At 43.0% G+C, this 16127-nt stretch overlaps 1 protein-coding gene across 7 annotated transcripts in view; it reads right to left on the reverse strand.

The window, feature by feature from the left end:
* Atxn7 (ataxin 7) overlaps window positions 1-16127 on the reverse strand; it is a 145426-nt gene that overhangs the window by 48900 nt on the left and 80399 nt on the right. For all 7 annotated transcript variants that reach the window (XM_087586011.1, XM_087586010.1, XM_087586007.1 and 4 more), the window contains 1 exon segment: window positions 1505-1609. In XM_087586011.1, coding sequence (XP_087442137.1) covers window positions 1505-1609 — 105 coding nt within the window.

Raw genomic sequence — 16127 nt, forward strand, 5'->3', positions numbered from 1 at the left:
ACCACTAGAGGGATCTCAGCTCTGTGCTCAGGCCTTGATTGTCCGTGCACTGGGTGAGGACTGACAGAGCAAGCAGACACTAGATTTGAAGACACTTTCTCCATTCTACTGACAGTCCTAAATGAAGACCCAGGAAGATTAAATCTTTGGATGGTTTTAGTACTAAAATAGTGTTTTTAAAAATACTTATACCTTTCCTTGGTGCTCTTTCTAGGGGTTCCTCACACTGATCCTGCATCCCTAGACTATGAAAGAGGAAATCAGGATTGTGTGATGTGCTGTCATCACTAGGTCAAGCAGTTCAGGAAGACCAGGTCCAAGGGTCCCTGCAAGATGCGGCACATTTAAGGCTTCTCTATGTGACTGTCTGATCCAGTCTGTGAGTTGGTCCCCAGCAGCATCACTATGTCCTATTCTGGTTGTAAGTGTCTACAACAGGTCTTCACTATCACACAGTGAAGGCCTGTGAGTTACTGCCAGGCTGCTTTTGTACAGGGCTCAGCCACAAATGGGTGCCTCAGCTCTGGCCAATGAGAGCTATCTAGCACATTCCAGAGAGCCTGGATGCTGTTGGCTGTGAGCTTAGTAATGTCACTCTGAAACTAGCCTGGACCCTGCCAAGCAGTTCTTTGGTACATAAGCTGTGCAGTTGCATGTGTATTCTCATCAAAACACTTCCAATATCAGGGAGTAAAAGGTCATTTTTTGGAAATTCCAAAATAGGTGTCAAAAGAGAAAAACTGAACCTATACACAGAGAGCAAGCAATTTTACGTTCCAAACCCTCGTGTGAAGGCTGCTTTCTCTAAGCAGGCTCTCAATTACTCGCTGCTGGGCAACCAGAGCTCCTCCTTATGACCTCTGGTGTCACCCTACTAAGGTCCTCAGATCTAAGGTGTGCTAAGCACTACTGGGGTCTTTACACATGAATTCTATTAGTCCTAGAAGGAGCACCAAAGTTGCCACTGCTCCCTGTATCGTGAAAAGCAAACTAAGGATGGGTCACTTGCTCAATGGGAAAAAAAAGAACCAGTGGTTCTTACAGGTTTAAATTAAAGTCCAATCTAGTCTAAGCTTCAAAAGCCTGAGTTCAAAATACTGGGCGACTGACTGACTTTCTTTTCCAATGACAGTGTTCTAAATGATGCCTCACACCTTAATCCCAGCCCTTGAGAGGCAGAGGCAGGCAGATCGTTGTAAGTTCCAGGGTAGCCTGGTCTATATCCTGAGTTCCAGAACAAACACAGCTACACAGGGAGACTGTGTCTCAGGACATCTGTAACAATAATGATGTTGAGTTTCACAAGATAACTTTCTCTTCAGATTTCAGGAAAAACCAAAAATGTAAATCACAAACAGAAACTAAAAAACACCCAACATGATAGCTCTTCCACCCTTCTGCAGAATAAAAAGACTATGTCCTGCAGCGAAAGATGCTGTAGGAAAGTGATAGCCTCCCGGTGCTTTCTCCTCCCTCCCGATGACTCTCCTGGCGCAGCACTTACCACAGTGAGACTGAAATGCCTGTGGTTTGACAACTTGGTTGCAGTCGTTACACACCACCAGGTAGAAATCATCATGTGCGGGACAGAGACCAAAGATCGGCATATCTGCAACAAAGAAACATCATCACTCTGTTACCCATCAGTTACTTGTCGGGACTGAAGGGAGGCTTCTGGAGGAGTGCTACTTTCCAGAGGAATGCCTTACCATAGCACACACAGCACATGGACAGCTCAATTTCCAGCCCAGCTCAAAGAGAAATCAAACCAGGCTAATGGCCTTACAGAAGGTTGAAATAAAATGCACCGTTAGAATGAGGCATAACAGAGCCATTAAAGTGTCAACAATGAACACATTAACACAGTAAATGATTAAAGGTGAGCTCTGCTTCGACTGAGGAACAATCTGCAAGGATCTGAAATGTTTAATTCACAAAGCTATAGTATTCAATATTTTCATTTGCTTAAATATGCATTCTATTCCAGTCAGCTGGTCCCAAGTCCTGTGGACCAGATAAGAAAGGTGCAAAGATATCACCAAGGAGTGAATCTGGCTTCACCACCATCCATGCCATACAAAGAAAACTGTTTTCTACTTGTTTTTTAGGCCAATAACGTTTTATGTACTGGTGCCACCAGACTTGAACACAAATACGGAAGTTCACACATTAATTATAATTTGATCCTCAGAATAAGGAGAAAACAACTGTTATCTTGCTTTTAAATAGAACAGTTAAAACCAAACTATGAACATATACATAATAATTCAAAGTAATTTAATTCCTTGTAATATGGCTAAATTTTTAAATTTATGTTTATTTTTTTCATTTATGGGTCCGACCATTAGATATTGTTAACAACAAACTGTGAATCAGCTCAGAGTTTAGATCCAGAATCCAAACTTTTAAAATATTTCAAAATTAACAATTTTAAGCAAGTACAATATACTACACGTAAAGAGTATTTTCAATGCGTGGATACATAGCATTTTTTTTTAACTTAGCAAATCTTTTAGCAGATCAGACTAAGGGGAGGCAAAACAGAAAGGTGTCTGTGGGTATAGCTCACTGGGAGAACACTTGTCTAGCCTGAGTAAGGCCCTGGGTCCAATCTCGAACCTCACAAAATAAGTAATTAATAAAAAGCAAATGGGATAATTGGCCTCTTCTCTTTCCTATAGATTTAATTTCACATTCCCCACATAGCTGTACTGGTTTTAAAAGAAGAAAATACCAAAGGAGATGTCAGAAAATGATATCTAAACTATCAAGTTGGCAACCTAATACTTACAAATGGCTATCTTTAGCATGTTCTCGAGAGTGTCTATTACAGTAAATTGCAGACAAATCGCTATAAACCTGAAGTGCACGAAGGACATGGTGATTCCGGGATGAGTAGCTCTCTGTCCTGTTTTCTCACCACGCTGACAGCAGCTGACACAGGTCCATTATGTCACCACTCCCCCAAAGACGACACTGAGCTGGAGCCAGAAGCTGGGATCAGTACTGATGCCTACACTGGCTTGAATGTAAGACCAGAGAACGGTTTCTGAGCATTCCATCGAGATTCTAAAGTCAATGGTCTGGACTATCAGGGATAAATACCTTTTGATGACACAAGCTGAACAGACATTGTAACAAAGTGCATGCAGCACACTACGGTTTCCATGACTATGCCTAACTAAGTGGAAAGCAAGAATCAAACAAGGTACTATCTCTCTAAAAGCTTGCCTGCTTTAGGTTAAACATAGCGCACATTAGAGTAGGGTAAAGTTATATTCCATGGGATGAGGCACATGGAATATGCTACTTCTCTAAGGCTATTGTCTGACAGGCAAGTTCTAATACATCCCTGTGCTGAATAGCCTAATATGCGTATTTATGGATAAGAAAAATTCTTACTCACATATAAGTGGTATAAACTATCCTTAAATACCAAATTAATGATTTCATTCATGAAAACAAAAGTTAAATACTATTTAAAAATGGCTGTAACTCCCTTTTAACCTGTGCTGAGCTGTGTGTGCTATTTCTTACTGTACTCAGTATCAGGCAGCATTCTATAATATATGGGCTTTAGCCAGACATAGCAACAAGTGTTGGAATGCCAGTATGTGGGAGGCTGAAGCAGGAGGATGAGTTGTAAGGCAAGATGTTGTCTCAAAAAACATAATCAAATATAGCTATATATACATTCAGACCCTTCTAGAGGCTAACTCCCTACCCACGGAAACCCAAGGCAAAACGAATAAACAGAGTAGCCTGTCCAAAGTGCATGATGCTCTGAGAACGATGCCCAATGACGATAATGACAACGATGATGACAGTGACAAGGAAGGAAAGACAGAAAATGTGTAGATCCTTGCAAGTAACAGTGACTGACATACACATAATGACCTTTATCAAGAACATAATGCTTCCTTTTCAACCTGGTTTTCTTCACCATTCTATAACTAACAAAACGAAGAGGATGATTATTCTGTGAGAAATCTGTTATTTCTGCTAAAATTTCACTGTAACCATGTCACCCTTTAATATAGTTCTTCATTTTGTGGTGACCTACAACCATAAAATTATCCATAACCAATTTTGCTACAGTACAAATCGGGATGCAAATATTGAATATCTGCTATGTGACCCCCACCGCCCAACAACCTTGACAGGGTCATGTCCCATGGCTTAAGAACCACTGGTCTAGATTCTATGTCTACCACCCCTACTAGACGGTACTCTGTAGCAACATACATCTCAACATTCAGGCTCAAGAGAAACTTTCTTGTCACTTGTCAAAAACTGCCAACCACTGTGCCAGTCACACAAACATCCATACCGTGGATACATAAACAGAGCAAATACAGGCAAGGGAGATGGAACTTGGCTCCTGAAGTGCTCACTCAGTGTTTCCCAGTGTGTGTGGAGAAGTCACATACCACTGCTGTAGAAGACAGGACGTAAGGCACACACTAGTGTACAATAGAACCAAGATTTGAAATCAGGCTTGCTACATTCACATATTCAGTTCCTTTCCACAATCAAGCCCCTCTCCCCTAAGCTATTCTCACTGCCAGGGCCAAAGTCAGGATCTGGTTGGCTCCACACCCCTGACACCCAGACAGTTCTGAGAGCCAGAGTTTCTTCCCTCCCCTGCCTCCAGATCCAACAATCTATAAAGCAGCTGTGCTATACCCTTACCTGAAAACACACTCAGGCTTCCGAGTGGGTCTAACTCAGCATTCAGGCTAACGTCAGCCCATTCGGATGGATTCAGAACTCCACCAACTTGCCTGATTTCTCTGCAGTCCTACCTTTGGATAAGAACACCCCCACCTCTCTTACAAAGAACAGCTCTAATGCTTTCTGTCAGGATTCTACTTGTGCCGTTTACATCTCCCACACAGCCTTCACATGGTCGTTAAGATGGGAGACTATAATAAACAAACACTTCTACAACCCTGTTTGATAAAGGACTTGCCTTGCCTGCCCTGTATGGTCTGTGAAATGGCTGTCATTTGGACTCTTTCTGTACTTGCTTTAGACCCTTGTTACCTGGCTCATTAGGCCTTAGCTCCTGGAGCCCCGCTGTCATGGTACCCTGACCCCAACTGTCCCCCTCCCCCCTTTGCTTTACTTCACTCAATCGTAGCCTCCTCTCCTCCCTGAAGACTTGTCTACCCCTTCCTGGTCCCTGAGCTGGCAGCTGTCTGTCAGCTGTAAGTCTTACCTTCTCCTAGAAGACAGAATTTGCCTGGTTTTTCCTTCTGTCCTAGTGACTTCTTTAACAGCAGCTATAACTATTTTAACAATCAGAATGGTAGCCATTCTCAGTGATGTCATCTCATGCTGGAAGGTTGTAATTCTCTTTTTATGTTATTTAGCACCTGTTATACTTTGGTATAACATTCAGTAAGAAAAAGGTTCAAGTTTGGTAAACCTCTTTTGAACACACAATCCCACACCTAAATGCAGTTTCTGATTTTCAAATCTGCACACTGGGAAATCCTCTTTGGTGGCGCACCCAGTGCAGTAATACCTAGTGGAGATTTACAGCCAAGAGCACCTGGGTTAAAATATCTACTGTTTCTCTATTGGCTAGATAACCGCACAGTTAAAGCATTTAACCTCTGCGAACCTTTAAATCGCAGCTAGGCTAAGGCAGGAGGATCACAAGTTTGAGATCAACCTGAGCAACACAGTGAGAACCCCCATCTCAGAAATCCAGCTTTAAGTTAATCCCCATGAACCTCAGTTTCCTGACATATAGAACAGACCTCAAAGAATGTTGATTTCATATTACTGTGAGGATTAAGCAAAGTACTCTGTGGAGCTCACTGGGTACCAAGCTAGAAAACCATCAGGAATCTTACACAGCAGAAACGTCTGATCTAAGGGCTCCATTTCTCCTGGGACACTGATATACCCAAGAGCAATGGCTATTTAGTAATGTGAGCGGACCCCCAGAGTGTCCTGCGGCTCTCATTCCTGACCACATTTATGGCCCGGAGGCCATGCAGGGGGCACCACGGGAGACATGCCTAGGCTCCAGCTGCAAGGGCCAGTGACTTCACTAAAATTCAGAGAATCCAAGACTTTGAGCAGGGAAACCATAGTGGAGAAGGAACCTGATCGTGAATGAGAACCAGCGGATGCTGGCAGGCAGTCACCAAATCATGTTAATGCAGAAATCTGAGAAAGACAGCAAGGGGGTGAGAAAAACCTGTAAGGAGACCAAGGCAGATGAGTGATCCAGAGGCAGTACCTCAGCTCCTTCCACTTTCATGCAGCTACTGCAGATGCAGAGATGGGCAACGAGGACGGGGAGGACTTAAGTGTGTTATAACATCAGAGTACTGAGGGGTAAGATGAGACCCCCAGAGCCAAGTCAGACATGTTCAAATCACAGTCTGTGACTTCCTACTCTGTACTTATACAAAAGCATGAGACTAGAGCACGTGGGACAGTGCCTGCCTCACAGCACATGCTTAGAAGACTGCAGCGTTTTTCATCTTCTTCACTACTGTTCTTGGTCTCTGTGCTGAAAGGGGCTGTGCTGACCTGGGCCCATTCTTCTCCTGCCCCCTCCCCCACCCCCAGATCCTCCAGAAATGAGAATGAGACCTAAGATCATAAATAGCCCTTGGCCCAATTAAACCTCCTACTGGGCTGCAAACAGTATGAAAAACAGGGTTTGGAAAGCCGTGTAATGCCTGCAGCCTTAAGACATGGCTGGCACCTTCCTCACGTGTCTGTCTGCACTCCCTTTCCCCTCTACCCCCACTTCAGCGCTCTGGTGTTCTGAAGCTCCTAGACCCACTCAGACCCTTCACTAATTTGGTTCTCTGCAAATAGAAAGCTTTGTGTAGGTAGCTTTGGGCCTCAGTTTGTACATCTCTAGACAACCCTTCCCTTCCCTCCACTTGAAGTAAGCCCCTACTTTTTCAGACAGGTCTCCCCATCACTCACTGGGCAATGTCACTGAAGACGAATTCCAGGCGGGCAGAGCTCAGCACCTACACACGGAACTCATCTCTGAAGTCAGCCGGTCTAAGTGTGAGTCCAACATAAAAGGAGTGTGGAGACACAGGTGGGAAGGGGGTAACTGTGAGAATGGACAGTACACAGTTCCCCAGACTGTCTTGCCTAGAGTATGTCCACGTGTGCAATGTTGACTACTACTTTTACTGGGAGTAGAATATACCGTCTGCAGCCACCATCCTGTACACTAAATATATTACAGTTAAGTATGTTTAAGTATAAGTCTGTATGGATAAGTGTTCTGTGACAGGTGTCATGGCAAGAATTTTATACGTATCACTCATTCACTAAGGCGCTGTCTGCGTGCTGGAACCAAAAGTGTGAGCTCTAATATAAAAGTAATCAGTTTGTGATTATAGAGTGCTTCTTGCACACCAAGTACAACGACAAACATTAACTCATCTGACTTCTTGGGAATGACGCCTCCCACTGCAGGAGGAGGCCTGACGGACCGTGGCCACAGAGGCTGTGCTGCTCAATGATGTCCCCTTCACCTTCCCAAGCGATTGACTCCTGCTTTACCTCCAAGCCTCATCACGTCAGCCTGGGAGTCCCACGCAGCAGCTAAGCTCCCTGGGTCGTTCTGGTTTATACATTCCCCGTGTTCAAAGGTTCCTGGGACTCTCAAATTTACAGCTGTAGGATGATGTCATTACGCAGCAAGGCGGGTCCGGGATAAGGGGTAGCCTATCACTGGATGAGAAGGAAGGGTAGGCAGGGAAAAGTCTAGGAAAGGGGGAGAGGAAAGAGGAGCGAGGAAAATCAAGATGGGGACAACAGAGCAGGATGACCCAGATCCAGGTGGACTGGGTCCATTTTGTCTTGTGTAGGTGGGCGGTTTACATCTTTATTAATTGGCAGTGAATTTGTTGTGTGGATGTATTGTGGATTGTGTATTTAACATGTAAATCTGATTGCTAAATTACAAGTTTCTGGAACTTTGATTTACTGGGCTAAAGAGGACAGTGTGTGAAAGAAATGGCTAAGAGGCAGTTGGAGTGAATGAATGAGAGAGAGAGAGAGAGAGAGAGAGAGAGAGAGAGCGAGAGAGAGCGAGAGCGAGAGCGAGAGCGAGCGCAAGCGCGCCAGATGTGGTAACTACTGCCTAGGGGAACGCGCAGAGAGGACAGCTAAAAGGGAGACAGCCTGGAGAGCGGCTTGCAGACCACGGAGTGAGCAGGAACTAATAGGATTTTGATCCTACCCTAACATATAGCTGCATGCAAATTGGAAATACTTCCAAATAACCCAAGGGCTGTGTGAAGCTCTCCAAAGAGCTTAAGCTTTCACCATACTCACAATTAGCTGTTTTCTTCTTTCAAACATTAACTCGCAATAGAAGGCAGGAAGGAACTCTAATGTTTATACTTCTTCATGTCATAGTCATTAAGACTAGATGATGTTGAACTCAGAGAACATGGGCTCTAAGAATCAGCCGCCCAACTTTCACATCAAGCATTTGGATGAGTCACGACAATAATGGTAGCTATCCTAGTCGGCTGCTGCATCAAACCAAGTAATTCACAATGTTCACCTGTCTAAGCAGCTAGTAGTGAATACGCCAGGGCTCAATAAAAAAAAAGGCCTCTACTGTCATCATTACGTCACTGTGGTTACTTACAATCTAGCACTCCTCCAGTTTCCTACAACACCAACCACATCTTCCAAGGCTCTGGTATATGGGACACAGAACACAGAGGCCTCTCATACAGTTAAGAAGAGTAGACACTATGAGGTAGAAATGGGTATTCATCTGCTACAGCTGACCTTCTATACACCACGTACTTTAGAGTACTAAACTATCTGTGCTTATTCTCTGGATACAACAGAATTAAACTAGAAATCAAAAACAGAAAGCCAACAGGAACATCTATGAACTTTTAAAACCTATGAGACACTTCAAGTAACCCATTAATCAAACAGAAAGTCATGAGAAATTAACACAAACCAAAAAATCTGAAATTGATGTAGATAAAATACAGCATTTAATTCATGGACAGAACTCGCATGCCTTAATGTAGAAAACAAGGAAGTTTCCAATGAGCAACCTAAACTTACGGTATTGATTGGTTTCCTTCCCTTCTGCAGTATTCGTTTTTGAGGTCAATAGCCCAGGCTACCCTCGACTCCTAACCATCCGGCTCCTTGCTCCTTAGTTCTGTGATTTCAGACCTGTAACCCACCATGCCTAACTTAATCTTACAATGCAACAAAAAATTATATCCACAGTAAGCAGAAATAACTTTTATCAGTCCACCATGTGTACATCTCTGATCTCAAGGCCTTCAGAGTTAGGTCAGTCCTGTTTATATCATTAAGTCTGCTAGTGTACTGCTAAAGATTTTTGCGCTGGTGTTCTAAAGAGACACCAGCCCACAGCTTTCAGCTTTCTCCCGTCTCTCTGGTTTTGTGACCAAGATAACTGGCTTCAGAGTCGACTGCAGGTGCTATCTCTTCTTGCCCTTTTCACTGACGTTGACTCTGTCAATTTTAAAGAGGAGAGCTGTCCAGGCCGGGCTCCTGATGACATCATTAAGCGAGACTGCGCTTGCTCTCCTCACTTTTGCACTGTTTTCGGTCACTGCAGGAAGTGTGGTAGTCTTTCTTTCTATGTAATTTCTTCTGTTTATCGAGTGTCTGGAGAGAACCTGTTCATCTCTGTCAAGAGGCAGCAACAGCGGCACTTCCATTTCTGACTCCGTAAACAGCACACCAGACCCAGCCAAAGCCTCGCCCCTTCACGGATATTGACTAAGCACCACTTTGGCTTCACTCATTTCCCACTGTTTTTCTATTCTCGCTCATCTACTTACACTCTAATCGACACACTTTTTTCTTTGTTTGCTCTGGATTTAGTGGCAAAATGTTGTTATTGACCTCAGCTTCCTTGTTTAATAAAGTTGCATACACTTCTATGAAATTTCCCCTTGAGCAAGCACTATTTTAGCTATATTTTGTTTTCTGTATTTAAATTTCATCACTCTCAAAATATTTTCTAATTTCTCATAATTGCTTGTCTGACCCACCACTTACTTAAAAGTGTATTCATCAGCTTCCACACACTTTAAAATTTTGCTATTTCTTACTTTATGTCTCCAATTAAGAAGTAGGCCAAAGAACTGGCATTTCTCAAAAGTAGAAAAGTCAACAGCCCCCACACAATATATGAGCAGTGAACATTACCTACTCATCAGATAAATGAAAGTGTAAGCCCAGTATACTTCACTCTAAATGCAATGGCCACACTAAAAACTGAAACAACAAGAACAAAAATTCAAGAAAAATACAGAGGGAGATCAACTATTATACACTGGGTAGGGATGTAAATTGGCACAGCCATTACAAAAATTACAGAATGGAAGATCCTTAAAAATCTGAAAACAGAACCACTACATCAAAGGTTCTCAATTTTCTTAATTCTGCCACCCACTAATACAGCTCCTCAAGCTGTGGCAATCCCCAGACATAAATTATTTTTGTTGCTACTTCCTAGGTGTTTCTTATTGTTATGAATCATAATGTAAATGTCTGTGCTTTCCAACAATTTGCAAATTCATTTGGAATAACAAAAAACCCAAGATAGGGAAAACTATCCTCAACAATAAAAGTTCTTCTGGGGAATCACCATCCCTGACCTCAAGCTGTATTACACAGCGATCGTGATTTAAAACTGCATGGGATTGGTACAGAGACAGGCAGGTAGATCAATGGAATAAAACTGAAGACCAAAAATGGATCCACACACCTATGCTCACTTGATCTTTGACAAAGGAGCTAAGACCATCTAGTGGGAAAGAGACAGCATTTTCAACAAATGGTGCTAGTTCAACTGGAGGTCAGCATGTAGAAGAATGCAAATTGACCCATTCTTATCTCCTTGTACAAAGCCCAAGTCTAAATGGATCAAAGACTTCCATGTAAAACCAGATACACTGAAACAAACAGAAGAGAAAGTAGGGAAGAGCCTTGAACACATGGACACAGTGGAAAATTTCCCGAACAGAACACCAATGGCTTACGCCCTAAGATCAAGAATCGACAAATGGGACCTCATAAAACTGCAAAGCTTCTGTAAGGCAAAGGACACTGTGGTTAGGACAAAATGGCAACCAACAGATTGGGAAAAGGTCTTTACCAATCCTACATCCAATAGAGGGCTAATATCTAATATAGAAAAGGAACTCAAGAAGTTAGACTCCAGAGAATCAAATAACCATTTTTAAAAATGGGGTACAGAACTAAAAGAATTCTCAACTGAGGAATATCGAATGGCTGAGAAGCAGCTAAAGAAATGTTCAACATCCTTAGTCATCAGGGAAATGCAAATCAAAACAACTCTGGGAGTCCACCTCACACCAGTCAGAATGGCTAAGATCAAAAACTCAGGTGACAGCAAATGCTGGCGAGGATGTGGAGAAAGAGGAACACTCCTCCATTGTTGGTAGGATTGCAAGCTGGTACAACACAGTTTAGCGTTCCTCAGAAAATTTGACATAGCAGTACCTGAGGATCCAGCTATACACTCCTGGGCATATACCCAAAACATGCTTCAATATATAACAAGGACACATGCTCTACTATGTTCATAGCAGCCTTATTTATAATAACCAGAGGCTGGTAAGAACCCAGATGTCCTTCAACAGAGGAATGGAAACAAAAAATGTGGTTCATTTACACAATGGAGTACTACTCAGCTATCAAAAACAATGACTACATGAAATTCTTAGGCAAATGGATAGAACTAAAAATACCATCCTGAGTGAGGTAACCCAGTCACAAAAGAATACACATGATATGCACTTACTGGTAAGTGGATATTAGCCCAAAAGCTAATACCCAAGGAACAATTCACAGATCATATGAAGCTCAAGAAGGAAGACCAATGTGTGGATGTTTCAATTCATTAGAAGGGAGAATAAAATACTCATGGGAGTAAATACAGGGACAAAGTGGAGTGAAGAAAAGGTCATTCAGAGACTGCCCCACCTGGGGATCCATGCAGTCACCAAACCCAGTCACTATTGCTGATGCCAATAAGTGCTTGCTGACAGGAGCCTGATATGAATGTTTCCTGAGAGGCTCTGCCAGAGCCCTACTGATACAGATGAGGATGGTTGCAGCTAACTATTGGACTGAACAAGGGGACCCCAATGGAGGAGTTAGAGAAAAGACTGAAGGAGCTGAAGGGGTTTGCAACCCCATAGGAAGAACAACAATATCGACCAGCCAGACACCGAGAGTTCCCAGGGACTAAACCACCAACCAAAGAGTGCACATGGAGGAATTCTTGGGTCCAGCCACATATGTAGAAGAGGATGGCATTGTCTGGCATCAACAGGAGAAGCCCTTGGTCCCGTGAAGGCTCCTTTCCCCAGTGTAGAAGAAAGCCAGGTGGTGAGGTGGGAGGGAGTGGGAGGGAGTGGGTGGTGGGAGGGGAGCATCCTCAGAGAAGCAGAGGGAGGGGTATGAAAAAGGGGGGGAGGAGATAACATTTGAAATGTAAATACATAAAATATCCAATAAAAATAAAATTTTATATATAAAAGAAAACAATGAAAAAAGTTTAAACAAAAAAAAATCTATGCTTTCCAAATGAAGCAGACAATCCATGAAGAAAGCGTTCCACGTCTGCCCTTCAAAGCGTCTGACACATGAAGTCCCTGCACAGAATGGTCTAGCTACTTCACTGCTGGTGTACACCGGAAGGGCAGGACAGTGACGTGAAGGGCACCTGGGCTCCACCACGATCACTCCACCCCATCACAGTACTGTTCACAACGGCAGAGACCTAGACTCAACCAAGGTAGTTGTGTAAGACTGGACAAGAAAATGTTGCATAACAGCTGGGCAGTGATAACTTGTGCTTTTACACCCAACACTCAAAAAGCAGAGACAGCCAGATCTCTATGAGATCAGGGCTAGCCTGGTCTACACAGAGCTAGTTCCAGGACAGCCAGAGAAGATATCAGTCATCTTTTACAAGAACAAAATTCTGTCTTTTGTGAGAACTGGAGGATATTGTAATAAATTAAGTAAGCCAGGTACAGAAAAGCCAATACCAAGTTTGTCTCTCCTGCATGGAATTGGAAAAAAATAGTGTCATTTAATACTAGGGCACAGGAAAATGAGGGGCTTACAAAAGAATTCCTTAAAGATTTCTCTCAGAAAAGGAAGCAATTTGATACTCTAAAATTTAAAAAAAAAAAAAAAAAACTAAACAAAACAAGAGATCTCAACCCACTGTGCTGTCACATTTTTGCTATCTCAGATCTGTTCCTGCAAGCTGGCCTGTCTGAGAGCAGCATGGTGACAGGCTGCAGACTGCTCTCCCAGTCCTGGTGAGACAGGTAGGTGGCCTTCTACACTTCCGTCTATTATTTCATGCTGAGCTGCACTGTGAGTAGTGTATTTACTATCGTGTGTGTGTGTGTGTGTGTGTGTGTGTGTGTGTGTGTGTGTGTGTGTGTCGGGACTGTGCCTGGACTGTCTGTGTGGAGTTCAGAGAACAGTATGTAGTGCCCACTTCTCTCGTCCTTCTATCACGTGGGTTCCCAGAACTGATGACCACCAAGCTTGTGTGGTAACTGCCTTGACCTGCTCAGCCACCTCACCAGCCCCTTTTATTTTGAAACATTTCAGTATGCAGCCCTAGCTGGCCTGAAAATCCTGCTTCCCCCTCGAGACGATTATAAGTCATGCCTGGGTTAGAATGCAGCCTTTGCATAAGCATAATTCTGACCAAAAAGGCCAACCAAAGGAAGTTTCTTTAAAAGTTTTGAACCAATGAGTCTCTTCGCCTTTCCTAAGGAGCAGGTAGTCTACGCTGTCTCCTCGACCTTCACCTTCATCTTGTGTAGCCCTCAAGGTGAGACACAAACACAGCAGAGTGTTTCCATGGTTCTTTCCCAGGCATGTTTACAGCCACACGGGCACCGAAGGTGCTAAAGATTCTTTAAAAAAAAGTATGGGTGCTCTCTGAAGCCCAGGTGACACTCAATGTCTTAATGTTTGTTTCCTATTAATTTTTTTCATTTACATTGATAGCTACAACTGGTATTACCAGCTCAGGCCAACTGTAATGGCAAATAATAGTTGGTTGGGTTTTGTTTTGTTTTGTTTTGTTGTTTTTCTCTAAACATATGCCATCCGTACAGAGCACAGAATAAATTCTGAGCTAGGCCAAATAAAAACAAAAATTAAACAAAGAGGATTAAAAATTCTGGGGAGTGACCAGATAGTCCTGATTGGCAACTCTAGGAAATAGTTCTGGGGTTCTGCAGGACCACTGTCGACTCTGGTTTCTGTCACTATTCCGTCAGCAAAGCTGGTGGTTTTTAACATTATGTGGAGACAGGCCGAAGCTGAGTCCAAATAGAATAGTGTTCTGTATTCAGATTTGGCCAGGTTTTTCAGTACACATTTGTTTCCTCAAATATATTTATTAGATTTTGCAAGCCTTTGGCTCATTCTTAGACTTCTGAAAAGTTGATTTCGACTAATATTGTAAGTATTATTGCTTTTACAGAAACATATTTGCAAAGGTTCCTCCTCTACCAGTCACAAACACTCGATGGATACATTTAAGAGTGGATAATTTCGTCACAGTATCTGTCATTTTCAATACTGCTGAGAAAGCATATGAGGAAGGTGTTTACTGTGCAATTCGGCAATAGGAAGGCTACTCACGGGAAGGCTCTGAAGCAGAACCTGGGGAGCAACAGGTAGCTTGGAAGTGGGACGGCAGCTATAGAAAGGATTCAGGGACATTAAGGAGAAATTGTTGCCATGACTTGATCATGGCCTGGATACAAGAGTGATGAAGCATCATAGAATGCCTTGTTTACCTTCCTGTAGAACAGGATGGATGAGTGGGACCAGTTTCTGAGGGAAAAAAGCCTGGAAGGATGCCAGGACTGAGAATGAGGTGCATATACTTAGCATGTAAGTTCTAGGGACCATGGCATACCCCAGAAGAAACCAAGGAAGCCATAGTATTAAAGATTCTTCTTTAGCTTTAGACAAATGCTTTATAAGTCATGTCCTAAAACTACGTCTTCCATATGTAAACAAGTAAAAGATATGTGTGTTGAGTGTCAATAATTCAAAGTGAACCAGGAATTAGACTATGATCTGTGAGCCCTGAGGACTGGGCACAGACACCTGGTTCCCCATCATACTCAAGTGACCTACTTCTCCCCAGAGGCAGCTTTATTGGAAGAGAAAAGTCATAATAAAAGTAAAAATTAAAGCCCTGAAACCGAAAGACTGCTATACTCACACACATGTCAATTTAATGTTCCTTTGATGCTTCTGGAAACAAATCATTCATTCTTTACATTCCTCCATTCACCTCATAAACGCTCTGCCTCAGAGCTGACAGCACTTGGGCCGACAGACGTGTGTTGTGTGTGTTGGAGGGGGGGAGGGGACTGCTGTAAATAAGTAGGTCACACGAGGTCCCTAAAACATAACTTTAGCTTTAATGTTACTCCTCTCAGTATTACCATCCAGTTTTGCTTAGAGTATGTTCTGTAGTCCACACTCAGGCACAGAAGTCTGTGTGGTCTAGAAGAGAAGCAAGAGACTTGTGAGAAGCATTGAGGAAGGAAGGAAGGGAACCTTATGCTGCTGATCTGTTATTTCTACTTCCACTGTGCTGCAACACAGAAGTCTTACTTCTCTTCATTTGTTTAAACAAATTATGTGCTGTTTGTTACCACTAGGACAGTTTTCAACTGCAGATTTCTTGTTTAATTCACTTGCTCATTTGTTTCAAACCCTAGCAGAATTAATGGAACATACCACTCTTAGAAAGTCTGACACAGCCTGCAATGGTGGAGCATGCCTTTGAGCCCAGCATTCAGGAGGCAGAGACAGGCAGATCCCTGAGTTCCAGGTCAGTCTGGTCTACAAGATCAAGTTCCAGGACAGACAGGGATACACGGGAAACCGTGTCTCAAACAAAAAGGAACAGAGCGGACTGGAACAGAACACAAAGCAAAGCAAAGGAGAAGAGTCCGATGCAGTCTTGTTTATTTCTTCAGCCTTAAGTGAAACACAAGTAGATGCTGATAGCATCTTGACCAGCCACAGTT

Source organism: Rattus norvegicus, chromosome 15 (assembly GCF_021556685.1).
Source record: "Rattus norvegicus strain SHRSP/BbbUtx chromosome 15, alternate assembly SHRSP_T2T, whole genome shotgun sequence".
Taxonomy (NCBI): Eukaryota; Metazoa; Chordata; class Mammalia; order Rodentia; family Muridae; genus Rattus; species Rattus norvegicus.